This window comes from Amblyomma maculatum, chromosome 1 (assembly GCF_055883805.1).
Source record: "Amblyomma maculatum isolate TAMU_Amacu chromosome 1, ASM5588380v1, whole genome shotgun sequence".
Classification (NCBI taxonomy): domain Eukaryota; kingdom Metazoa; phylum Arthropoda; class Arachnida; order Ixodida; family Ixodidae; genus Amblyomma; species Amblyomma maculatum.
Genome location: NC_139344.1, coordinates 222,997,613 through 223,023,642, shown reverse-complemented (window position 1 = coordinate 223,023,642; position 26,030 = coordinate 222,997,613). Strand labels below are relative to the sequence as shown.

At 49.6% G+C, this 26,030-nt stretch overlaps 1 protein-coding gene across 3 annotated transcripts; it reads left to right on the top strand.

Annotated features, from left to right (window-relative positions):
- The first annotated feature begins 3,206 nt into the window (after nt 1-3,206).
- On the top strand, nt 3,207-17,881 carry LOC146205712 (uncharacterized). 3 transcript variants are annotated; one of them, XM_084586949.1, is made up of 3 exons: nt 3,207-3,395; nt 5,558-5,782; nt 17,353-17,881. In XM_084586949.1, exons 1-3 carry the CDS (start codon nt 3,312-3,314, stop codon nt 17,596-17,598), a joined length of 555 nt encoding a protein of 184 aa, XP_084443075.1. In that variant the 5' UTR covers nt 3,207-3,311; the 3' UTR covers nt 17,599-17,881. The 3 variants fall into 3 exon arrangements, with proteins under 3 accessions (XP_084443075.1, XP_084443077.1, XP_084443076.1); XM_084586951.1 differs by lacking the exon at nt 3,207-3,395 and adding an exon at nt 3,467-3,726; XM_084586950.1 differs by lacking the exon at nt 3,207-3,395 and adding an exon at nt 3,467-3,738.
- Nucleotides 17,882-26,030: the final 8,149 nt, after the last annotated feature.

The window sequence follows — 26,030 nt, the reverse complement described above, 5'->3', positions numbered from 1 at the left end:
TGTACTTTTTCTCGGCGCAAGTTAACGTGCGCGACGCATAAGCGACTGGGCGGGAGTTTCCATTTTTTTGAAACAACTGAAAGTACTGCCCCCACGCCGTACTGGGAAGAGTCACATGCCACTTGCAAAGATTTATCTGGGTCGTAATGCGCCAGCACAGAGGATGACGTCAACGCGTTCTTGATTTCCTCGAATGCCACTTGACACTATTCATCCCAACGCCATGGCTGGCCGCGACGCAGCAGTCAGTAAAGAGGGCTAGCAAGAGTGGACAATCGCGGAACAAACTTCCCGTAGTAATTCACGATGCCCAGAAACGACTGCAGCTGCTGCTTGCAAGTGGGCGCAGAAGCTTTTACTAGCGCTTCTATCTTCTCTGGCGTTGTGCTGACCCCTGCTGCGCTGATAACATGACCCAGATACCGCAGTTCTTTTTGAAAAAACGAACACTTTTCTTTACTCGAACCCCGCGCTCCATCAACCGCTCTAGGACCGCTTCGTGATTGGCAAAATGCTCATCCGGCGTCCTGCCTGTGATGAGAACATCATCCAAATAGGAGCTGACACCTTTCAAATCTTTCAAAATTGTGTCCATAATTCTTTGAAAAATGGAAGGCGCCGAAGAAACCCCGAACGGCAGCCTGTTTACGACAAAAAGTCCTTTATGGGTATTTAGAGTCAAGTATTTTCTTGAGGACTGACATTACTACCTGCTGATACGCTCACTTGAGGTCAATCTTAGAAAACTCTTGGCCCCCTGCGAGCGCTACAAACAACTCGTCGACTCTCGGGTGTGGGTACCGGTCAGTTTCAAGACAAGGATTTAGGGTAGACTTGTAATCTCGCATACCCTTATGCTACCGTCCTTCTTAACTACCGGTACCACCGGTGTGGCATAGTCACTCGTCGCGACTGGTGAAATTGCTCCCATGCCTTCCAACTTCTTAAAGGGCCACTGTCCAGGGAAGGCCCTTTTAGGCAAAGGAGCCCAGTGTTTCAATCAGGTACCGGAGACAGTCTGTGCAAAATTCTACAGCGACACGCGCGCCGCAAAGCATCGAAAATACAATTCAAAGCTCTCTCATGCTCTCCTTTGAGAAGCCAGCTTCACCGCTTCCTGCGCTGGCCCGACGGGCCCCGATAATGACGTACGTACCGTGAACGACGTCCATTGGTCCGTCTCGCTGACTGACGGGAGAAGGATGGGTGTCTACCGCTCGCAGCCAGCTCGCAGCGCGCTTTTCCCTCGCCACGGCCAGACTGAATCCAGCGGCGCGCGCTCCCTCGACCGATTTTTTTTTTTCGCGCTCGCGGAGAGCCACGCCCCACCTCCCGCCAAACGCGGAGGAGGAAGGGGAATTTGTATTGCGGAGGCTAGAAGACCTCGGGCAGGAGAGTGAAAAACCTTTGCGAGGGAACGGAAGGAGAGAGGCATGACAAAATCGGGTGATTGCGGTGGCTGTAACTGCGTTATTAGTTACTCTCTTCAAAAACATTTTGCGGCCTTGCGTTCTAGGGGCGAAGTCTCACAGTCACCGGGGAAGAAAATATTTTCGACCGGAGGGTGGACAGTGGGCCTTTAAGCTCCGCCTCGACTGCAGGTTGCAATGCAAAGGGCACACTTCTTGCCTTTAGTGCCAATTCCGCTCTTTCCCCTCCAATTGTCCCCAGTTGGTCCTTAAAGAAACTCTGGTACCTGTCTAGAAGCGTGCGCAATCTGCCGCTTTGACTTGAACATGCAGAAACATTTGACGAAACTGATGCAAAGACATGACGGACAGAGTAGCCCCAGTATCCAGCTCCATTTCCAAAGGTACACCTTGCACGTGCATCAAAACTTTTATCGGGTCCAGGCCCCAGGCGAAACAATTTCCTTCATGTTAACAGACGCTTGACCGGGAATTAACACTTTCACCGAGCTCCGCCGCTCTCCCTTTGGCTTTCGCTTCTTCCTAGCTTGGCACACTCTTTGAATACGTTCTTATCACATTTGAAACAGCGATGTGCTGGCACGAACGGCTTGCATGCTTCGCAGACTCGCAGCTATAGCAATTCCGCTGCGCCATACCACTTTCCCCCAACCGTTTTAACCTTGTGAACGTCCGGTACGCTCATTTCAGAGGCATGCGCTTCTGCCACGCTCCTTTTCGCCGCTTCCATGGCTAGCGCTCGTTCCACAGCTTTCCGGAGAGTTCGCCTGTTAGCCTCCGTGAATAACTCACGCTGTATGTCTTCTCTGCGCAAACCGCAGACGAAACGGTCCCGCAAAGACTGATCTAGGGCCGCCTCAAATTCGCATGTCTGCGCCAACTTGCGCAACTGAGCTACATATTCTGAAATGGACTCAGTCTCTAGTTGCGCTCTTCTGTGAAACTTAGCGCGTTCGCTAATTACCGACGGCTTTGGTGACAAGTGGTCACCTAGAAGCATCTTTAACACGTCGAAACTTTTAGCTGACGGCAATTCCGGTGCGATCAACGACTTGAGGAGACTGTATTTGCGCCTACGAGACTCAAAAAAGCATGTACAGCCGCCCTGATTTTTAACAATAGCGCGAGCGCCTTACTACGGCGATAAGCGTGCAACACGGCGAGAGTTCGCGCACGCGCAAGAAGGTAGGGCGTCATCTAGTAAGCTGTTCCGATCACAACGACACACGCTCTGCCACAATATCTATTCACAAAAGAAAAAAGCAGAAAAAATACAAAAACTAAATAAACCGGCGTGCAGTAGAGCACACGTGCTTTGCTTGTGCCTCTTTTACAGTGTTTCCAGCTCATAGAGAGCTGCTCAAATCAGAAGGCTCCAATTGTAGGCAATGCTTTCCACTTGCTGGTGTATTTATTTCCTTTCTTTTATTTTTTCTTAACTGTGCTTTTCCAGTGCGGCCGCTCGTAATCGAAAAAGGAAGGAAATCACGTCTAAGGATCGCATGTTATTCGTGCGCATTTGCTCTACTGCCCTTCGGGTTTTCGCGAACAGATAATATGGCAGGGCGTGTGTCCTCATGATCGGAACGGCGTAGCAGATGACGCTCTACCTTTGCACGCGTGCACAAACTCTCGCCGTGTTGCACGCTTATCGCCGTTGTAAGGCGCTGACAACCAGTTTGGTCTGCGCTCGCTCTATGTTGTCAAAATTAGGGCAGCTGTACCTTGTCGTCCTCGGGGATGCGGTTGATCAGAAGAAACGACGTCAATCGTTCCTAGTACGACGGCCAGTCGCTCGTAGACTCGTCGAAAGGCTCGATATGTCCCAGTCGACCGAAGACTTGCGTCACTGAACCCGCCGCTGCCGGATCATCCGTTGCCATGTCGGCTTGCCGAATAACTGGTCAGGATCCCATACTGGTCGCCAATGTCGTGTTTCGTCGGGAAACAGCAGACGAAGGCCCGGTGGGTTGGTAACCGAACGTAGTCTATTCCATCACAGCTTGCAGTGGAATGCGGCCCGGTGCCCGAACGGCGTGGCTTATCTTATAGCCAACTCTCGCGGTAATCGCGCCACCGCTATCACGCTATCGCTATAGCCGCGATTACTCAACATATTCGACTATGGCGCTGCTTACATATGAAACGCTGTTTTAGAACCATTAGGGCTGTGTAGGTTCTGTATTTTTCGTTCAGGGTGAAGGACTGCTGCAATAAGCGTTCATGTGGTGTTTGGCTTGCGTGGAATTTTGTGTGATGTCGGATGCATTAAGGAAACAGCAATGCGCAACATCGGGTAATGTACCGAGTATGTTCAATTCTTTGCACTTCTCTTTATAACGAAGCCGGAGTGGCTTCACTGCTAGGGTTTGTTATTGTCCTGTCATTCTTAACGACTGTTCTTCGCAGTTCAAGTGTGCGAGCTCGATAATTTAGCTATTTTGAAAAATTGACTACGCTAACGCTACGCTATGTAAATCATGAAATATTTCATGGTATAATTCCCCGTTTATGCTCCCTTATTTCTCTCACAGAAATGTCGACTGTTCTACTGTTCTACCGCACCTTCCCTTTTAACGCTTCTTACCCCGCACGTAGTACCCGAGAGGCGTTTGCTGGCGTTGTACGACCGCGCAAGGACTCGCTGCGTGCGAAAGGTGGTTACCTGATCGTCTAGTGACTGGGCGAAGTAATACCTGATCAGCGGCATAAATTGTCCCAGAGACAACTCTTAGTTAAATTTGTACGATTAGCTTAGTGTTCTTCATGCTTGAAAGTGACTGATATGAAAATACTTAAGGCAGTTTAACAGTGCCACACAAAAACCTTTTGCAAGGACGCGGGATCGAATCTCGGCCTCGGCGGCCGCTTTTGGATGGAGGCGGAAAGCAAGGCGCCCATGTGCTGTGCGATGCCAGTGCACGTTAAAGAATCCCAGGTGGTCCAAATTTCCGGAGTCCTCCACTACGGCGTCTATCATAGCCTGAGTCGCTTTGGGACGTTAAACCCCACAAACAAAACCAAACAAAAACCTTTTGTAGGGCTTCTGGAAGCATTTCATTTTATTACCTTAAGGCCCAAACGGGTATTACAGGGGGGGGGGGGGGGGAGACATCATTAAAACATCGTAAAAACATTGCCTAGTGTCATCACATGTTAACAGTACAAGCAAATTAAAAGAAACCTTGATGTACAAAATTAACATAAGCAATAGTATACATGGAAGTCGACGGCAACAAAAGCACAAGTCAGAGAAGGAAAAGGAGAAATGTAAACTAGCGGAAATACGAGAAAGAGGCGCTGCTCTCATTTTGGTCTGCAATTTTGACTAAGCAGCCAGTAGCGTTACCAAAGCTTCTTCGAATTTTTCGTGGTTCGGGATGCAAACGTTATTTTTTTATTGAAATCGTTTCATTCAATATTTGTCAGATGAGGGAATGAAAACTGTAATAAGTTGAAACGTTAGGTTCCACTTTATGATCATGGTCGCGGCGAAGAAAGATTTGAGAGGCGGTTTTATTTTCTCAATACTGTAATTTGAAGGGTTGCGGTGAAGCTTGTGAAAAAACTTTCGACGATGAATTTATAGCCTGGTTTCTAAAAGTTCAAGACCTAATTTGCGCTTGGTTAAACAAATGCTGGAATGCGAGAAATAGTTGCAGGTAATAAAACTCGCAGCTTTGTGTTGTAGAGGTTCTAGTTTGAATATTATGTGTGACTGATGAACCGAACCATGTACCGCATAAACCTACATCCGCATTGTTGGCCGCCAATGTCTGCGTGTTTAGAGCCAACAATTTTCGGCGGACTTTGTCGCTAGAGCAGATGGAACGTCCTGTATTTTTTTTTTTTTTCAATTTTCAGTACCACAGCGCTCTTCAGCTGCTTCCAGTAGGTATACTGCAACCTGACACTAGAGAAGACTCTCATCACTTTTACGTGGGCTGGGCATTTAGTAAGCAACTTTCATAATTGATTCTCAATCAGAAAGCATATATTAAATGAATAGACATAATTAGGAAGCGCTGATGACCGGAAGCAGTTTCAGAAACGTCAGGAGATAATGGCGCCTTTCACTTTTGCTGGCGCTTCCACTGGTTAATTTTTTTTTTATCTTTTCTACCAAGGCGGTAGCGTCCAAAAAGATGGAGGTGGAGACGAAGCCCTCTGCCTTGGGCGAGCGTGTGGTGCCGAAAATTGAGTGGGCTGTCGCTTCTGGGACCAAGCCTTCAGGCAGCAGGACCAGACCCGCAAAAAGGAAGTACTCCTGGTCTGGATCGGACTCGTCTGGGTCCTCCATGAGTTTCAGTTCTGACGACGATGTCTGGGATATGTCGGCTCCTGGTCCTTCGGTAAGTAGAGATGGTTCGGCAGTGGGATCTCCAACCCCAAATGGACATCACGGGCAGTGAGAATTTCAGCGCCACTACGCCCACTCGAAGACACACATTTCTTATATCTCTGGAATTAACCTAGTGCCGTACCATCTGCGGTCAGCTTAACCTTGCAAACGCAATAATCTCATCCGCCCACGTAACTTTCTACCTCCCCTGAAGCGTTTGCCATTCCTTGAAATTTCGCCCTGCACGACCATCGGTTAGCTTGCCACCACTTTACATGCCCTGCACACGTCCATTTCTTGATTTCTACTAGGATGTAATTAACTCACGTTTGTTCCTCGGTAACTCTGCATTCTTCTTTTCTCTTATAATTTTCTTTCCATAGCTCGCAGCATGGTCTTTAGGATTATCTTTGGCGTCCCGTTTCTGCCCAATAGGAGTACTGGCAGGTACTTTCCTCTCGAGGGATGTTGGTACGTTTTCATTCATGATCTGAGAGTGCTTGCCAGATGCGCTCCACCAAATTCGTATTCTAATTATTTCCCTCTAGTCCAGATCATTGGTTACTGCCTGTCCTAAGCAGATGCATTCTATTGCCGCTTCCAGCGCCTCTCTGCCAATCGTAAATTGCAGCTTCCTCCCGAAACTGCTTAACATTAGTTTTTCTACATGCTAATTTTACACCCACTGTTCGGCATTGCCTGTCTAGGCCATTTATTAGGCTTTACCTTGCTAAAGAACTCGAAGGATGATTTTGATTGTCGAAAGCAGGTTACTAAGCTATTGTCCGAACTCATTCCAGGTCTCTAAATGTACCTCCTGTAAAAAGCTCCTGTTTCCCTGCCTGACAGCCTTTCCTGAAGGATTTTATTCCTTCATTCAGGGAGAACGATACCGATTTCTTCTATTATTTTTATAAATGGCTCTACACCCTTAATGTTTTCAATGCCTGCATCACTGTGAAGGTTTCGACTGAATAAATGATTTCTTGTAACCTGTGAAGCCTGTATTTAGGAGTCGATTATTTTGTGCTCATTTATGCGCCGTGGTGGTCACAGTGGTTAGGGCGCTCGACTGCTGTGCCCAAGGATGCGGGATCGAATCCCGGCCTCGGCGGCCGCTTTTCGATGGAGGCGAAAAGCTATAGGCGCCCATGTGCTGTGCGATATCAGGGAGCGCGTCTCTCGCAGCCAGAGTCGCTTTTGAACGTTAAACCCAGTAAACCTAAACATAAACCTTAATGACGGCCTATCTTCTCCTTTGATTGACTGAAGTTGACTGAGGTATTCAGATTATGTTATCGATTGTCCTAGCAAATACCTTGCAGGCAACAGACACCGAGCTGATTGGTCTCATTTTTTAGGAATCGTAAGCGCAGATGGCTCTACCAGACACAGTGTAGCGCATGAAGCGGTAGTGTTGCAGAAATCCGCTTCATCGCGACGAACATATTCTTTTTAGCGCGTGTCGCGACGCGGCGCTCGCATAAGCCGGACATTAAAAATCTTAAACGGCCTCGGGAATGGCCGAGCATACATAAAATAGAGGAAGCTATGCTCTAAACCGCATTTTTCAAGTGGAGGTAAAATTTATGGCTGCCCGGGACACAACTGTTTGTGGCCGTATTAACGTTCAGTTCAGTTCAGGCGTTCAGTCGTGTCCGACTCTTCGTGACCCTATGGACCATGTCACGCCACGCTTTCCGGTCTCTCACTATCTTCTTAACATCACATAGCTTCATCTGCAATGCCTCGAGAATGCCATCTAACCATCGCGTTCGCTGCCTACCCCTTCTCCGGCGACCCTCAACCTTTCCCAACATCAAATCTTTCTCCAGCGACTCCTCTCTTCTCATCAGATGACCAAAGTAGCTGAGCTTTAACTTTAGAATTTGACCCTTCAATGAGCAGTCAGGGTTTATGGTCGTCAATATCGACTGATTTGATCTTCTGGCAGTCCAAGGAACTCTTAAGAGTCTTCGCCAGCTCCACAATTCAAACGCGTCAATTCTTCGGCGGTCAGCCTTTTTCACAGTCCAACTCTCGCATCCATACATCACAACTGGAAAGACCATAGCACGGGTTATACGGATCTTGGTTGGCAGACTAATGTCTCTGCTCTTTACTAGGCGGTCAAGGCTAACCATTGCTCTCTTTCCCAGAAGCAGGCGTCTCCTAATTTCATGGCTGCAGTCTCCTTCCGAGGTAATCTTGGCGCCCAAGAACAGAAAATCTGTCACAGCTTCCACTTCTTGTCCATTGATGCTCCAGGACTTGATAGGGCAAGACGCCATGATCTTTGTCTTTTTAATGTTCAGTTTAAGCCCAAACTTCTCACTCTCTTCTTGTACGCGCATCAGAAGTCTCTTGAGTTCCACTTCACTTTCTGCCATTAAAGTGGTATCATCCGCATATCTAAGGTTGTTGATACGTTTTCCAGCAATCTTCACTCCAGCTGAAGACTCGTCCAGACCGGCCTTTCTCATGATGCACTCTGCATATAGGTTAAATAGGCAGGGTGACAGTATGCAGCCTTGCCTCACCCCTTTCTCAATCGGAAACCGATCAGTAAGACCATGCCCAGTTCTGACTGTGGCCTCTTGCCCTTCATAAAGGTTCCTGAGGAGACAGATGAGGTGAATTGGAACTCCCATCTCTTGGAGAGCTTGCCACAATCTGCTGTGATCTACGCAGTCAAACGCTTTCGCATAATCAATAAAGCAGAAGTAAATGGGTTTCTGGAACTCTCTTGCTTTTTCCATGAGCCAGCGAAGGTTGGCAATTTGGTCTCTAGTTCCTCTGCCCTTGCGAAACCCAGCTTGCACGTCCGGAAGCTCCCGATCCACATACTGCTGCAGCCTACCTTGCAGGATTTTTAACATCACCTTGCTAGCATGCGAAATAAGCGCGATCGTGCGGTAGTTGGAACAATCTTTGGCACTGCCTTTCTTTGGAATGGGGATGTAAACTAATAGAAAGTGATAGGAACAAAGCGCGGTAGTGATAAAGAGGTGATAGAGGAATTGTGTGCTGTCACGAAAGTGAAATATGCCAACGAGATTGAGCGCGGAAAATGTGCTGGAAAACTGGGAAATGCTCAGGCGTACGTTAATACGTACTCCGCGCTCAATCTCGTTGGCATATTTCACTTTCGTGACAGCACACAATTCCTCTATCACCTCTTTATCACTACCGCGCTTTGTTCCTATCACTTTCTATCACCATAACACCCATCCTGACACTTTATATCAAGTGATATATCGCTTTTATATCGTTCACTAACTCACACACATCACATTCCGTACTCGATTACCACGAGAAGTTCACGGGTTTAAATCACGCCAACAAAGTTTCTTCCCTTGGATTTTTGTCTGCTTCTTCAACGCATGACGATCGCAGGGACATCGCTGATATCGCTCACCCCGATTAGTGATGATAGCGCGTCAAAAGCTCGCGTCACGGGACGCTTGCGTGTTGCTCTTGTACTGCTCTCACAAGCGTGTATTAGATGAACTAGGCCCGCTACAATTACGCCTGTTGCTGGTTTCCCGCCCTCCAGCTTTCGTCGCATGGCGGCGCAAATTCATACAACTGGCGCAGCCTTCATTCTTGAAGCGGAATCACAAAGATATTTCCTTCTTTCCTTGTACAGCATTGGACGCTTTATCGCTTCCGCAACACTCAGCCAACAGCACACTTATGCGCAGTCAGGGACACGAGTCAGGGGCCCAAATACTTCACCGTGGCCACAGTCACACACTGCAAGCAAAACAGCAATGGGGGCGATATAGTTGGTTTACCATTTCAAGAATTTTCGCGCTACGCTACACAAGAAAGCAGGAACCACGTACACAGGACAAGCGCGCACTGACAACAAAGGTTTATTGATAACAGGGTTACGCACTCTCTAGAAACACACACTGCAGCCAACCTAGTTCATTTATCTCACGCATGAGAAGCCGCACTAGCAGTGAGCGAGCACAACGTCACGTTTTTATTTAATATTCCGCAGACTTTCTTTGGAACACGGACCTACTATGCATATTTTATATAGACCAAGAAGCGTCTGCAGGTATAGCCTACAACTTCGCATATATGGCACTATAGGGGTATGCAGCCAATATTAAAAAGAGTAATTAAACGCAATTGTATAAATCAGGTAAGCGGGAAATAAAATAGCTTCAGTTACTCTTGGCTGCTACCAACGTTATGCATCTTGTTCAAATCGCGTCGGAAGAGCTTTCCCTAAGGCTTTCTTTACTTCCTGTTTTGCTATATCGATGCAGCGTTCAATTAATCTTCGCTGCTGCCTCTCTCGTTCTCTTTATCGCTTCGGCTGCCGCGTATACATTAACTCCACGGCTGCTTTAACGATGTCGGTAATGAGAGTATCTTCTTTGTCTTTTAGCGCATACACCTGAGTTCTGCCTATGCGTATAGACCAACACCGATATGTGACGTAAGCACGATGCGGTGACGCTTTTGTCGCCAGGCTGGGCCGGCTGGGGGTGAAAAGTAGGGTTAGCGCCCATAGAAATACATGGAACCGAAAGATTTCAAAGCAGTTTTCTCATTTCACAGGGCACCTATGATATCGTTATACGACATAGAGCAACCATGAACATCCCAGAACAGACCGTAAAAGTATGAAATCTATTACCGATGCTAATTATTTTTAAAACTCCGCGAAACGTATGGGGGTGCGAGTTCAGAGGGCGACCCATAGAAACCATATGTAAACACAACTTACCGCAAAAATTGTTCTCGTTTCGCAGAGCCCCAGAATTGATGGCCGATCGTTAAACGTTGGCCAACGCTTTGAAGAAGTGTGGTACAAAGTATGCTGCGTCATTGTGGAGGCATTCTACTTTTTAAACCCCTCGTTGTATAAAATCCGAGTTAGAAATGCATTGCGGTAGCGCAGCCCAAATAACATAGATGTAAAGAACGGTTCTCAAAGAAGCTGACTTTGCGCCTATGAAATATGTGCGACGCGTTTCCAGGCGAACCCACCACCCACATCTCTAGGAAGCGAGTGGCCCAAGCGTTTTTTTGTTTGTTTGTTTGTTTTGGTGAACGTCTAATGCCACGCCCCAACATCATGTTGCAATGCATAGTGGAAGTAAAAAAAAAAAAAAAAAACATTCCAAGTGCTGGCGATGGGCTCAGCCGCGTAAGGCAGTGTAATAATGCCGTCGGAACATAGTTCATTTTGTAAATTGAGAAAAATGAAACGCAAAATAACGGGCCCGACGCCATACCTTCCTGAAAACATCTATCGTGCTAAGTAGAGGCGGTAAGCATTAAAACGAATACGCGTGAAGTTGCGTCGCGATACATGCATGTGATGGGCGAGTCGTAAGCAAACATTTTGAGAGGCTTTATATTCTGACGTCCGTGCACGTGCTGCATGGTCTGCGCCGTACGGAAAGAAGAAAAAAAAAAACAGGAATACGAGGAAACCGCACAGAAAGCGCAGAATGATATATGAGAACCATAGCGATACCACGGGGGAAAAAAATAAAATAAAATAAGAAAAATAAGTAACTAGCATATATGCCCATTGATTACCTTGCACGCACCCACCTGATTCAAAATAATTGTATGCCTCCAGGGCATACAATTATTGTATCCCTGGACGGTCTCTGCAGGGAACGACTCGGAAGAAAATCAAATACGCTATAATTTTTGAATTTCCGACTGGCGGTAGAGCGCCCGCGTCAGTACGGAGGACTTCACAATGTGTTTCAGGCATAAATGGGTCCGGGTGCACAACGCCGTCAATGTACAGCTTTTCATTGTAGTACTGTTTATCCGATTCCGAGAAGCTTTTCACGTAGTCCGTCATTGCCGTATAGTGCACACTACATTCCCTTGCATATACTGTAAGTCCTACGACTTACGGAACTGTTCACAGCCCGATAAACTGACCGCGCACAGTAGCAGACGACCATGCATCACCGGCGCCGTCGCTAGCAGACGCTCCGGAGCTGGAGGCTGCCGGGGTGGTCATCGCCGGTTGCGCTGTCGTCTGCTGCAATGCGCAACTATCGTTCGGTCCATATTGCCGTATAGCGTTTGAAAACTGCTTTTAAATGTGATTCTGTCTAGAATTTATCACTTGAGCGGCGGTATTATCAAGCTAATTTACCTCATGCGGCAGCATATCAAACATTAAACAAAACTGTGCGATTCGCTACACCCAGCTTGCCATTTGGGGTTGTCCTGATTCACAACACAGATTATTCGGGGAATTGTAAAAATAGATAGCCTCCGCAGTGACGCATCATACTTTCTCACACATTTCTTCAAAGAGCTGGCCAATGTTTAACGACCGGCCACCACTTTTGGTTATCTGCGAAAGGAGAAAAATGTTGCGGTAAGTTGTGTTTACATGCGTTTCTATATGGTTGTAGGGCTCGTGGCGCGCCGCGCATTCGAAGGCCGCGCCACTTCCCAATGCTCCCTGCGCGCGTGCCTGTTTCCCTCTCCCCGCTCGCGCGGGGATAACCGGTCCCGCGCGAGGGGGCTATAAAAGAAGGCACGCGCCGCCGTCGCGCTCTTCTTGGTCCCTGGCGCTTCCTGGTCCCTGGCTCGTCGCTCCCGCTTCCCTCCCGGCTCTCCACGGAAACGACCCGCAGCCACCCGGACGACAAGATCCCTGTGAGATTAAATATGTTTGTTATACGGCCCACTGTGTGTTTGTCGTGCGCATCCCTCGGGCAGAGGAATCGCCCACATGGTTCACCCTCCCAACTCGCACCCCCATACGTTTCGCGGTGTTTTAAAAATACTCCGCCTCGGTAATGAGATTTCCCACTTTCATGATCTGTTCTAGGATGTTCATGGTTTCTCTGTTTCGAATAACCACATCCCAGCTCTCCGTGAAATGAGAAAACTGCTTTGGAACCCTTCGGTTCCATGTATTCCAGTGGGCGCTAACCCTACTTTTCACCCCCAGAGGGTGGCCGCGCCGCGAGCGCCTCTTTTGGTTATAAACATACTGTTTCACTGCTTCTAGACCAACACTGTGTTTACAATCAAAGGAGGCGCTCGCTGCGCCGCAGCCGAGTGGGGGTGAAAAGTAGGGCTAGCGCCCATAGGAATACATGGAGCCGAAAGGTTCCAAAGCAGTTTTCTCACTTCACAGGGCGCCTATGATGTCGTTGTTCGGTACAATGCAACTATGAACATCGTAGAACAGATCATGAAAGTATGAAATCTCAGCACAGTGGCGAAGCATTTTTAAAACACCGCGAAACGCATGGGGGTTCGAGTTGGGAGGGCGACCCGTAGAAACGCATATGTAAACACATCTTACCGCAACATTGTTCTCGTTTTGCAGAGCACCGTAGCCGGTTGGCAAACTTTGACCAGCGCTTTGAAGAAGTGTGTGATAAAGTATGGTGCGTCATTACGGAGGCAATCTACTTTTAAAACTCCCCGAATAATATGTGTTGTGAATCCGGACATCCCCAAAAAGAAAGCTGGGTGTAGCGAATCGCACAGTTTTGTTTATAGTTTGATATGCTGCCGCATGGGTAAGTTAGCTTGATAATACTGTCGCTCAAGTGATACAGCCTAAATGGAATTACATTTAAAGAGCAGCTGTCAAACGCCATACGACAATATGGACCGAACGAGAATCGCGCATTGCAGCAGACGACGGCGCAGCCGCCTCCAGGTCCAGAGCGTCTGCTAGCGTCTGCTAGCGACGGCGCCGGTGGTGCATGGTCGTCTGCAACTGTGTGCGGTCAGTTTATCGTGCTGTGAACAGTCCCATAGATCATCATACTTGCACTACTGACAAGGGAATGTAGTGTGCGCAGCAGCAATGTAGGACTGCGTGAAAAGTTTGTCGGAATCGGATAAACAGCGCTACAATGAAAAGCTATATGCATTGACGGCGTTGTGCACCCGGACCCATTTGCTACGTCTGAAACACATTGGGAAGTCCTCCAGGCTGACGTGGGTGCTCTTGCACTGTTAGGCATGGCAAACATTGTAGTGTATGTGATTTTTTCTCCGAGTCGCTTCACTGCAGACCGTCCAGGCATACATTGAATCAGGGGGGTGCGCGCAAGTTCATCAACGGGCATATATGCTAGCTAAATATTTTCGTTTATTTTTCTTTTCCCCCGCGGTATCACTATGGCTGTCGTATATCGGTCTGCGCTTTCTGTGTGGTTTCCTGGTCTCATTAATTTTTTTTTTTTTTCGTACGGCGCAGGCCATGCAGCGCGTGCACGGACGTTGGAATATAGAGACTGTCAAAATGTTTGCTTACGACTTGCTCACCGCATGAATGTATCGCGACGCGACTACATATTCATACATTTTAATACTTACCGTCTACTTAGCCACGATCGTTGTTTTCAGTACGCAATGGAGTCGTGGCCGCTATTCTACGTTTTCTTTTTGTCTCAATTTACACAATGAATCATGTCTCGACGGCATCATTACTGTCTTACTTGGCTCGTGCAAACCACCAGCCCTTGCAATTTTTTTTTAACTTCCGCCATACAACATGATGTCGGGGCGTGGTACAAGACATTCACAAAAAAAAAAAAAAAAGAGAGAGAGAGAGAGAGAGAGAGAGAGAGAGAGAGAAGCCGCTTGGGTGACTCGTTTCAGACTTGGGGTTTCGTCTGGAAACGCGGCGCATATATTTATTGATAAATATGTTTTACAAAGATGTCAGATGCGAAATGTTATTGCATACGTATATTCATGGCCTTAAAATAATGCACCAGCTCTTAACAAACGACTGCTTTCGTAGCCGCAAAAGCCAGCTTTTTTGCGAACCATTCTTTACATATATTTTGTATGGGCCGCGCTACCGCAATGCATTTCTAACTCAGATTCTAGACAGGGAAGTGTTTTAAAAGTAGTCTGCCATCGCAATGATACAGCATACTTTGTCACACACTTCTTTAAAGCGCGCGCTGGACAACGTTTCCTGACCGGCTACCACTTATGGTGCTCTGCGAAACGAGAAAAATGTTGCGGCAAGTTTTGTTTACATGTGTTTCTATGGGTCGCCCTCCCAACTTGCACCCCCCTACGTTTCGCGGTGTTTTAAAAATACTTCGCCTTAGTAAATAAATTTCATACTTTCACTAACTGTTCTAGGATGTTCATGTTTGCTCTGTGCGTAATAACATCATAGGTGCCCCGTGAAATGAGAAAAATGCTTTGAAATCGTTCGCTTCCATGTATTCCTATGGCCGCTAACCTTAATTTTTACCTCTAGTCGGCCCAGCCTGGCGACAGAAGCGCCGCCGCATCATGCTTACGTCACAGATCAGTGTTTGTCTCTAGGATACCTACGTTCCTTAGAGCATGCTCGGAAACCTAAGCTTGGGATAATTGGTATGACATGATTTGAAAGGTACCCCCGCCGGGGTGGCGCAGTGGTTACGGCGCTCGACTACTGTTCCCAAGGGTGCGAGATTGAATCCCGGCCTCGGCGGTCGCTTTTCGATGGAGGCGAAAAACAAGGCACCCGTGTGCTGTGCGATGCCAATGCACGTTAAATAACCCCAGGTGATCGAAATTCCCGGAGTCCTCCACTACGTCGTCCGTCATAGCCTGAGTCGCTTTGGGGCGTTAAAGCCCACAAACCAAACAAACCATGATTTGGAGGGCGGCTTAGCGCACCAAGAGTGCACACTGAACAAACACTAACAACTTAGAGAATTAGAACCGAAAAAAAAGAAAAACGTGCTCTAGAAAGCAAACGCGCCTTCCCAGAACGCATCGCTAGAGAATATGTTACAGCAAAATAGCTGAAAAGAATGGGATAACGCTTTTAACAAAGAGCTGAGCCAAGGTACCCTTGCCTAAAACGATGAAAGATCATGTAAACAGGACACTCCAACGGAACAGCCAAAGCAGTTAGTTGGTAGTTAGCAATTGTCCTGTGTACCTCCTTGTTCTGTTTGGTTACGGCGTCTATGAGGGTGCGTTTGCGCGCCTTTCACTCACCCTTCTGCACCGTCCGAAATGGCCAGGTGCAAGGTATGACTGTAACCCCGATAAAGTGGGGTGAGGCAGGCACTCTCCTAATAAGGGAAGAAAAAACAGAGCTCACTACGAGGGTTGGTTGCAAAGCTGAAACACTGAAGGCATAATGGGCACGTGGCTTATACTTGCCCATAGAGAACGTTTTTTTCTCTCTGGCTTTTACGCCATTTGAGAGTCCCTATGCGGAGCGAGAACAGCCTAGGAGTTGAGCGCAATTAGTCCAGTTATTATTTTAAATATGTGTAAAATCAGCCATAGCTGTAGGTATCGCGTCTCTACAACGAGTATTTATTTCAAAATTGGAATAGCTTCCACCGATCATTATATAAGTACCCTTGATGAACAACCAAGGTGGTGCGCAAACCATCAATCGCCATTGCACCCGTGCATATTTAAAGGATACAAGGCATATTAAAGGTTTGGCGTGCTCGGCACATCCTTCTTCAAGAAAAAAAAAATATTGGTATTGAAAGGTATTGGTATTGGTACATTAGGTAGCGAAGTACTGGAAGTAGTAGGCGATTATGTCTACTTAGGACAGGTAGTAACCGCAGATCCGGACCATGAAAAGGAAATAACAAGAAGAATAAGATTGGGATGGAGCGCATTTGGCAAGCACTCGCAGATTATGACTAGCAGCTTACCAGTATATCGCTCAAGAGGAAAGTATACAATAGTTGCAACCTGTACTCACCTATGGGGCTGAAATGTGGAGGCTAACCAAGAGGGTTCTACTTAAGTTGAGGACAACCCAGAGGGCTATGGAACGAGAAATGGTAGGGGTAACATTAAGAGATAGAAAACGTGCAGAGTGGGTCAGAAAAATAACTCAGGTTACCGACATTCTAGTGGAAATCAAGAAGAAGAAATGGACATGGGCAGGGCATGTAGGGTGAAGAGAGGATAACCGACGGTCGCTTAGGGTAACAAATTGGATTCCAAGGGAAGGAAAGCGTAGCAGAGGGCGGCAGAAAGTTAGGTGGGCGGATGAGGTTAAAAAGTTCGCAGGGGTCAAGTGGATGCAGCTAGCACAGAACCGGGCTAATTGGAGAAATGTGGGAGAGGCCTTCGCCCTGCAGTGGGTATAGTCAGGCTGATGATGATGATGGTATTGAAAGAGTGCCCTGCTAGCATTACGCCTTTAAGGAAGCATTTTTTTTTTTTTTTTTTTTTTACGCTGGATGCCTCGCTGCGTCTATGTGCTATATGTAGACAGCTTTGGCGCACCCTATATAAGTTTTCGGTGCATGCGATAGACAAACTATTACGCATGATTGCAATGAGTCTAGAAAATTTATGTCCCATCCACAGTGACTTCTATATGCAAAGCTAAACAATGGCGATGCCGCTCAACGCAAGCAAAATAGGTGCGCACTGGCGGGCGTCGCGTCGCTGCATGAACGCGTCACTAACGTGGTTGCATGTATTTTAGGTTACATGTAATTCTCTACTATATAGAATAAAACTATATAGAACTGTTTCGCGATCCCCTTCTACATATCCGGCTTCGACTGCGGTACTATGTAACCTCAGTACGAATAATTTGCTTCTCCGCAGACACGACAGCAGGCACCCAAGGAGAGAAGCCATCCGGCCAAATCGGGACGCCAAGGGGCCCAGGTCGCCAAGAAGGCTTCTAAGAAGGCAGTAAAGGATTCAGTCTTTCACGCTGGTCCACTGCGGCCCAAGAAGATTGCCAAGAATTCGATGTGGATCGTTCTGTCCTCTTCCGACGACGACGAGTCCGTCCTTCCCATGCCTCCCCCGCGCGTCGCCAGCGGCCGCTCGAGGGTTCCGACCTAGTATGACTTGGCAGCGACATCGAAGACGAGTGTTAGCACACTTGATGTCAAAATAATGTTTTGTAGCTTGGGTGTCGACTTCACTTACGAGCACTGTCTTTGCGCATGCGCGCTTTGCCGTGCCTTCACTGAGCAGTTCAGTGTCATTAGCAGATCTGGGGTTTTTAACTGGCGCACATTTTAATTCTGTTGCCTGCTTGCAATGAGCCTCGAAGCTTTTGCCTTTTTTTTTTATAATTCTCGTTCTTAATAAATGACTGCAGCGATGCCGAAGCGACGCAGAACCGCTGCTTTCAAATGCAGACAAATTTTGACGGTGAGTGCTGGAGTGGGTTTTGTCTAAAATGTCCACTGTCGTGCACGCAGAGAACACGGGAAAGTCGTTTGCTTGCACGTGGCCTGAATGCCACTCCAGCATTTGCGGGGTGCGATGTAGAGATCGTCTTTAGTGATAACACTTTGGTGTATGGTTTTCCAGCTCGCACCAGCATCTTCGACCGCCTCGTATAGACAGCGTGATCAGTTTGAAGGGATCCAAACAAGGCGGCAGCGTAAGGTGCTCGACGCGCAATGCGGCTGAAGCTACGCGAACCGCATCATATCAGAAATGTTCCCGCGGACTGGCCGGCCCTGTTGTTAGTGTATCACCCCTTTGTCGGTTGCTCCGAAGGCTACACTTCCTACAGTTGGCCGTCGCTGAGTATTTCTGAGAAAGTGGGAGAGATCAGAGCGTGAAAGAGCTAGGTGATAACGGAACATATATGTGTATATAGGAGTACAAACTTCTATAAAAGGGAAGTGCGATGTATCTTAAGCACAACCATCGACAGCTTGTAAGGTGTGCGCACACGGGGCCAGGCGAGGGAGAAAAGCGCTCGCTTCCATAAGCTTTGTACCCCCCGCCCTTCCTTTCCTAGGTTCACATCTTTGCGAGAACGCCAGCGATTTCTTCCGCGGCGGCGCAAAAAGCTGTTCTGAGCTGTCGCGGCGGCTCGAGCGACGTAGTTCCAACCAGTTCCCCCCAACTCGTTGAAAATTTTTCGCTCTTTTTTCCCTAACGCTCGCCGCTCAATCGCTTTTCCATGTGAACCAGCCTTACCGCTTGTGAACGCCTACTTGATTGCGCAGTCTGCACGTGTAGCCATCGTGGCTTGAGCGCGCTCATTACCATTCTGCTTCAATATGGTAGTGGAAGATTAGCCACTTTACGTGGCGTATTATAATAGATTGCGAGCCTCTTCGTCGCTTCGATATGTGCCTATTACAGCGCTTGTAGGAAGTGTCGCCCATTGACAGATCCGCCGATTTATTGACTGTTCTTCGCGAAGCTTCTGTAGCAGCAGGGATTATTTTCGTCCCGTGTTTGTGGTGCGGGTTCGTGACCCGGGTTCGATTCCCGCCTACTATAATGTTACCATTTCAGGTGGACAAACTTCCGGTGACTGGGTCCGCACCTGACAGAGCATATAATGCTTTCGCATTAACAAAACTTCATTTTGCAAATTCTTAGCTAAAGTACCTTTAGGTCCGTTTCACATGATGCGATTTTAGCCTCCGTCCAAGCGAGAGCGACGGTCTAGCCGCCGACTGCGTGCGAAGGGTTTTCGTCCGTCCGGAATCGCGTAGCAGCGTCGGCGTGAACGTTGGGCGACTCGCAGTATGCGAAATAGGCAGCACAGGTATCCGAAATTAAATGTAATGTGGGGAAAACACTATGTACACTTATATTTGTTGACTGCACGTTATGACACTGAACGAAAAAATACAGGCTAACATTCCTAGATTATGTACATATATTGTGGGCGATACCTCTGCCTGGAGGTATCCTTACTGGAGGTGCCTTACTAACAAGACACACACGCAGCGGGCCGTGAAGCAAACATGTTTATCTCACAGAAGGCAAGCAGGTCTGTTCAGGCAGATCCGGGGGGTCACCGGGGGGCAGTCGTCGGAGAGCAACCAAGGAGCGGGTAGCAGGACATAGAAGAGGAGAGCGAGGCGCCGGCGCGCCTCGTTTTATGGGGTCCGAGCGGTGACCGGTTTCCCCATCGGCGGGAGAGGGAAAGGGGCAGTGGGGCCGTGCACAGGAATTGTCGGGAAGCGGCGTACCCTTCAAATGTGGCTGGCGCGCTGCGCTGCCTCGTGCGTGGAGCAGCCCCCCCCCCCCCCCCCCCCCCAAACCTCCAACCCGGAGTCTGACAACAGCCGGGGCATGTCCTAGCCCGGGTCGGCGTTCAATAAGCAGGCTTGTCGCCTGGCTCTGGCGGGATGCCCGCTCAGCTGGTCCGTCAGGCTACAGGGAAGCAGCAGGCGTGGCGGGACTGTTCCGTCTGGTCCTTTTCCGTCAGCGGCCACCTCCTCGGGGTCACAGCGCAGCTAGGCTCGGCCGCGGATACGCCTGACAGCGGCCCGGAGCTGCTTTTCCACATCGCTGTCGATCCCTTTCCACGAGGCGCAGTGCCGGATTCTCCGGGACCCCTTTTCTGCAGGCGTCTCCACCCTGGGCACACCTGGCTCCCTGAGGTCCGTACTCCAGGCCTGGGCAGCGGGCTCCGGAGCCAGCCTCTTTGAAGACGGCCAGCATGACCGCGCTGGCCATGAAGATGACAAACCACGACAAACTAAAGAGGGGGGAGGGGAGGGGGGGTGCCCCCTGTTTCAGTGGTCCCTCCTTAAACCATGTGCCGGGTGCGGTTTCCCGCTCCAGCTACGGTGTTACTCTGGCTGCTGCAAAATCTTATCAGAATGCATTCTGAAAGAAGCAAAGACGTTAGACGAAGTAGTCCACTACCTTGGTCTAAGGTTATAGCGTCGGTTGCGAACCGGGTTGCTACCTGTATGCCTTACTTGGAGGGAGATCGCTGCCTCACCTTGAGCTTCCATCGCTTCGCAGTTATCGTCCTTGCGAAAGTGGTAAGCCTTCAAGTCAGCGACGTGCACCGGACCGGCGGTTTCACCGCTCGTCAGCAACTGCAGGTGGTAGGTGAGCGGCGTAGCCTGTGCCGTAACTTCGAACGGTGAAACCCACTTGTGCGCTAGCGACGCGGCGAAATCACGCGCTGCGTTGCTAACCGCGTACATTATTTTCAGTATCAAGTCGCCCGTGTTGAAAACGACGTGACGATGACGTTTGTTGTACTGATCCGCCTGCTACATGCGCGCGACGTCGAGGTTTTCACGAGCCGCGCGCTGCGCTGCCTCAAGGCGCTCGCGGAGCCTTGCCACGTACTGCGTAAGCGGAGGGGACGTGGGCCCCGCCGTGTCAAGTAGGGCATTCATTCTCTAGCGGAAGAGCGATCTCTTTCCCAAAAATTCTAGTAAGCGGGTGTCCTACCTACCGACCTGTTCACGGTTGTTCGAGTGGCGAACGCCAGTTCGGACAGCCGTGCGTCCCAATCTCTGTGCTGCTCGGTCGTCGCGACCAGCATACTCTTAACATTCCGATTCACTCTCTCGGTTATGTTGCTCTGAGCATGGTAGGGACTCGTTTTCCTGTGGCAGATTTGAAGCGCCCGACAGGAATCAACAAAGACTTTGCTTGTGAAATACGAAGCATTGTCTGTAATCAGGTCGGAAGGGAAACCGAAACGAGTGAATGTCTCCAACAGTTTCTCCCAAATCCGTTCTGACACAAGCTTCCTAAGGGAGAAAGCATCAACCCACTTGGAATAGTGGTCCGTTATTACCAGGATATATTGGTTTCCGCAAGCGGAGCGAGGGAGGAGTCCCACGATATCGCACGCGACCACTTGCCACGGATAGTTGCTAACCACCGGCTTCATCATGCCAGCGGGTTTCCCCGCCCGAGGCTTGCCTACCTGGCAAACGGGACATGTACGGGCGTAACCCAGCACATTCTTTCTAATACCTGGCCAGGTCGCGACGCGGCATAACTTCTAAGTCGTACTGCCGTGGCCATGGCCTGCCAGTGCTGAGTTATGAAAGTACCGGAGGAATCGTTTCCTCAACTTTCTCGGAACTACGACTCGGAAAGGAGATATAATCGCCTCTTTCACGTCAAGTTGGGGGATGTACATTACAGCTGTTTACATTACATTACATTACATTGCATTACATTACATTACATTACAATGGATGTACAGCAGTTTACATTAGGTAGCGAAGTACTGGAAGTAGTAGGCGAATATGTCTACTTAGGACAGGTAGTAACCGCAGATCCGGACCATGAAAATGAAATAACAAGAAGAATAAGATTGGGATGGAGCGCACTTGGCAAGCACTCGCAGATTATGACTAGCAGCTTACCGATATCACTCAAGAGGAAAGTATATAACAGTTGCATCTTACCTGTACTCACCTATGGCGCTGAAACGTGGAGGCTAACCAATAGAGTTCTACTTAAGTTGAGGACAACCCAGAGGGCTATGGAACGAAAAATGGTAGGGGTAACATTAAGAGATAGGAAGCGTGCAGAGTGGGTCAGAGAAATGACTCAATTTACCGACATTCTAGTGGAAATTAAGAAGAAGAAATGGACATGGGCAGGACATGTAGTGCGAAGAGAGGATAACCGATGGTCGCTGAGGGTAACAAACTGGATTCCAAGGGAAGGAAAGCGTAGCAGGGGACGGCAGAAAGTTAGGTGGGCGGATGAGATTAAGAAGTTCGCAGGGGTCAAGTGGATGCAGCTAGCACAGAACCGGGTTAAGTGGAGAAATATGGGAGAGGCCTTTCTTCGCCCTGCAGTGGGTATAGTCAGGCTGCTGCTGCTGCTGCTGCTGCTGCTGCTGCTGCTGCTGCTGCTGCTGCTGCTGCTGCTGCTGCTGCTGCTGCTGATGATGATGATGATGATGATGATGGGGGATGTAGCGGAGCAGTAAACCATCATCGCCCAGTAGATACGCGGCGTACTTGCCCTCAGCGTTCCCGGTGCAAGCTGCACCACTCGCAAGCTCTGTCAGCACCCGCTGTCATAAACCGTCTGTTTTCTGGGCCTGAATCAGCTCTTCCCTACTGACCGCTACTCCCCCAAGTCGCTGCCACCAGCTGCTGCGCCTTCTTTCTCTCGAAGCACAGCGCGGGAACTCTGTCCGCCTCCTCGCTTTCTTTGACTATGCAGGGCGCGGCACTCGCGTCCGCCTTCTTCTCCTCTCCAATAGCGGCGAGGCCGCTCTGAGCAGTGCTGGACTGTGCCTCTGATGCGCTTCCGCCAGCTTTTCACGGTGCGTGCGATAAAGCGATAAAGCGCCGGCCACCTTATTCGTGCTGCCCCGGCGGTACTCAATGGCGTACGCGTAACGTTGCAACGTCAGCGCCCATCTCGCGAGCCGGCCTGCGGAGTTTTTCACTCTCTTTCCCCACGAAAGCGCCTAGTGATGTGTCCGCACGGTGAAAACCGCTCCGTCTAAGTACATGTCGAACTTTGAAAATGCGAACACTATCGCCAGGCATTCTTTTTCGGTCACGGAGTAATTTCGATCCACCGATGTGAGCGTGCGGCTAGCGAACGCGACAGGGCGCAGCTTGCCTTCGTGTGCTTGCAACAAAACAGCTCCAACACCGGCATCACTAGCATCTGTCTGCAAGGCAGAGTGCTTGTTCAGATTGGCTAGCGGTATTCGCTATCGCGCGAGCCAAGGCAACAAATGCGTCGTTCCGTTCCTTGCCCCAGACGCACTTCGAGCCTTTACGCAACAGCAGGTTCAACGGTCTTGCGAGCTCTGAACAACGAGGGATGAATTGCCTGTAGAAAGCAATCATTCCCCAAAAGCTCTGCAAGCTTTTCACGTCCAATGGGCAGGGGCAGTTCTATATTACCTGCAGTTTGTCATCGTTCGGCCTCAAAGTGCCATCATCAACTACAAAGCTCAAGAGGTTCACTCTCTTTGATGCCAACTGCACTTTCTTTGGGTTGATCGTTAGACCCTCACGTCTCATTCTTTCAAGAACAGAATTCAGGTGAACAAGGTGCGCTTCGAACAACTGTGAAAATATCAGGACGTCGACGAGGTACGCCATCGCGTACGTGAACCTAGCATCACTTAGCACGATGTGGCATCAATCGCACGAATGTGCTCGGGGCATTAGACAACCAAACGAGAGTCGAGTAAATTCGAAGATCCCGCTGTGGCAGGTAAATACGGTTTTCTGAATGTCACCTTCCGCCTACCTCAATATACAGGTACCCTCTGCTTGCATCCAAGACTGTGAAGAACCTCGCGTTTACTAACGGCACATCACAGCCTCGATCGACTGGAAAGGGTATGCAACCGTAGGCGTCAGTGAGTTGAGCTATCTACAATCAACACACAGCCTAACCGAACCACCTTTCTTTGGCGCTAGAACAGCTGGGGACGCCCAGGGACTTTGTGCGGGTCTCACCGTGCCAGTATCAATCATCTCATCAAGGGCGCTGTTGAGAAGCTGTCTCCAATGTGCGCTTAACGGCCGCGGGTTACATCTGAAAGGGCGCGCATCACCCGTTTCAGTCTCGTGCTGAATGGAGCACGTCGGTTCTGCCCGATTTCTCTGTGAAGCAATCCGATAGCAGGAGTAAAGTTTCCGCAAGCATTCGGCAGTGACTACCGGGTCCTCAGAAGGACAAGATATTTGCTCCTAATGGGCTACCTTTAGCGTCGCGGGGGAGCCGTCTGCCGCACAAGCGTGGACGCCCGCCCGCTGGGCGATGCATTCCTATCTGGGTGCGCTAACAAAGGGAATGAGGGGGGTGAAAGGGCTGTAGCAATAGCCGTTTTCCCCCATGTCGAGCATAATGGCTTCGCTCGAAAGAAAATGCTTTCCCAGAATAACTGGTATGGCCAAGCCTTGGAGGTAGACAAAGCGATGCCTCCGCTTTCTGCTGTCAAAGCGCACCACGAGACGCACTGCTCCCTCCGCTTTTGTCGTCCCAGATCCTAAGCAATACTTCTAGGGACTCTAGCTAAGCTCAGAGTGGTTTCGGCTGGCCTGACACGGATGTTACATCTATGGCAGGTCTCCAACACGTCATCACCGACCAGTAAGAGCGCTGAACCCGTATCAACGAGTGCAGAATAGCTTTGCCCCGCTAACCGCACTAGCATGAAAGGGCTTGAGCGCGAAAACACTCCTTGAGCTCTACAGGCGAGGGGAACAAAAGCCTCTGCGCCGCCGGTGTGGTCGCCCGGTAACGCGACGTGGGAGTACCCTTCATATTTTCCGCCGTGGTTACCGCGAAATTCTCCCGCCGACGGCGACAGGCTGGTGTTATCAATTACCGCAGCCGGCGGTCCGCGTTTTCGCGTGCCACTTGGCCCGGCTAGTTGCAATTCCAGCAAAGCCGATTGTTCACCTGCCGCGCGGTCGGGAGATCCCGCGTTCCACGAAGCGGTTGGGGACATCTTTCTCTCTCCGCGCCTACGCGGACGTCGCTGATGAGCCCAGCTCGACTCCGCTGCTCGGACGCGTAGGGGTCAAGAGCGCGGGGAATAGCGAAGCTTTCCGCGGACCTTTCTTGCCCTACCGTCATTACATCTGCTCCTCTGGCGCGTGGAGAGGAGTCCTGGCCTCCGGCCCAAGCGCATCGCCGCTCTAGCGATTCGGCTGGTCTGGGAGGTGCCTGGTAAATCCGCCTGCACTACCTTCGCTTCCTGTGCTAGGGCCGCGAGGTTCGCAAAACCACGTCCCCGCCAATATGACTTGAAACGCAGATGGCACTGCCTGATCACGGGCGCGACCTGTTCAGGATCGGTTGCCGTGGGATCTGCCCTCTTATAGAGATCCTGCATTGCGCGTACATACTCGAAGAGGCTCTCCTCTGGGTACTGTGTACGTAACGGGAGCTCCTCAAACATCCGGAGCTCGTAATCGTACGGCAAGAACTCGGCGCGGAAGCGATCAGTGAAGTCTGCCATAGACTAGAAGGCCGGCTGGCAGCGTCTCCATCGCGCCGCGCTCTCAACTAGTGGAACGGGAATCACCTGCGCTAGCACCACGTTGTCTGGGGAACTCAGTGCCGTCTGATAATCATCGAGTTTTTGTAAGAACTCGCGGACTGACTTCACATCCGTGTAGCCGGAAAAGGAGAGAACCTCTAGATTTATCCGCGGATGTGAGAGTGTCGCCGCAGCTGCGGCTTGGTTGGCGCTAGCCACCGAATCCAGCTGACGGGCTAACACAGACAACATTGCGGTCATATGTGCGGCTGCGTCGGGAACCTGTGAGGCTCCTGCCCCGTCTTTTGCCTCACTCCCGGTTGCACCGGCATCAGAAGCGGCGGTTCTATCTGCCACGCCTTTCCTCAGCGGCATGACTCACTCAAATTGTGGCTAGCCGAACAAAAGCAGAACTGCTTGCGCACAAGTACTAGTCCGCGTCAGCAGACCGGTCGCAAAGACTAATCACGCCGACAACTCTCACGTCTATGTACAAGATATGCAAAAACAAAATTCAAACACAAACTATCCGGCACTAAAAACACACATAACCCAAAAT

Bases quoted from the DNA above. Each gene is read 5' to 3' on its own strand.
- LOC146205712 (XM_084586949.1), top strand. From the start codon at position 3,312: ATGTCGGCTTGCCGAATAACTGGTCAGGATCCCATACTGGTCGCCAAT. The intron at 3,396-5,557 runs GTGGGTTGGTAA...TTTTCTACCAAG, and splicing joins AAACAGCAGACGAAGGCCCG to GCGGTAGCGTCCAAAAAGAT. The intron at 5,783-17,352 runs GTAAGTAGAGAT...GCTTCTCCGCAG, and splicing joins TGTCGGCTCCTGGTCCTTCG to ACACGACAGCAGGCACCCAA.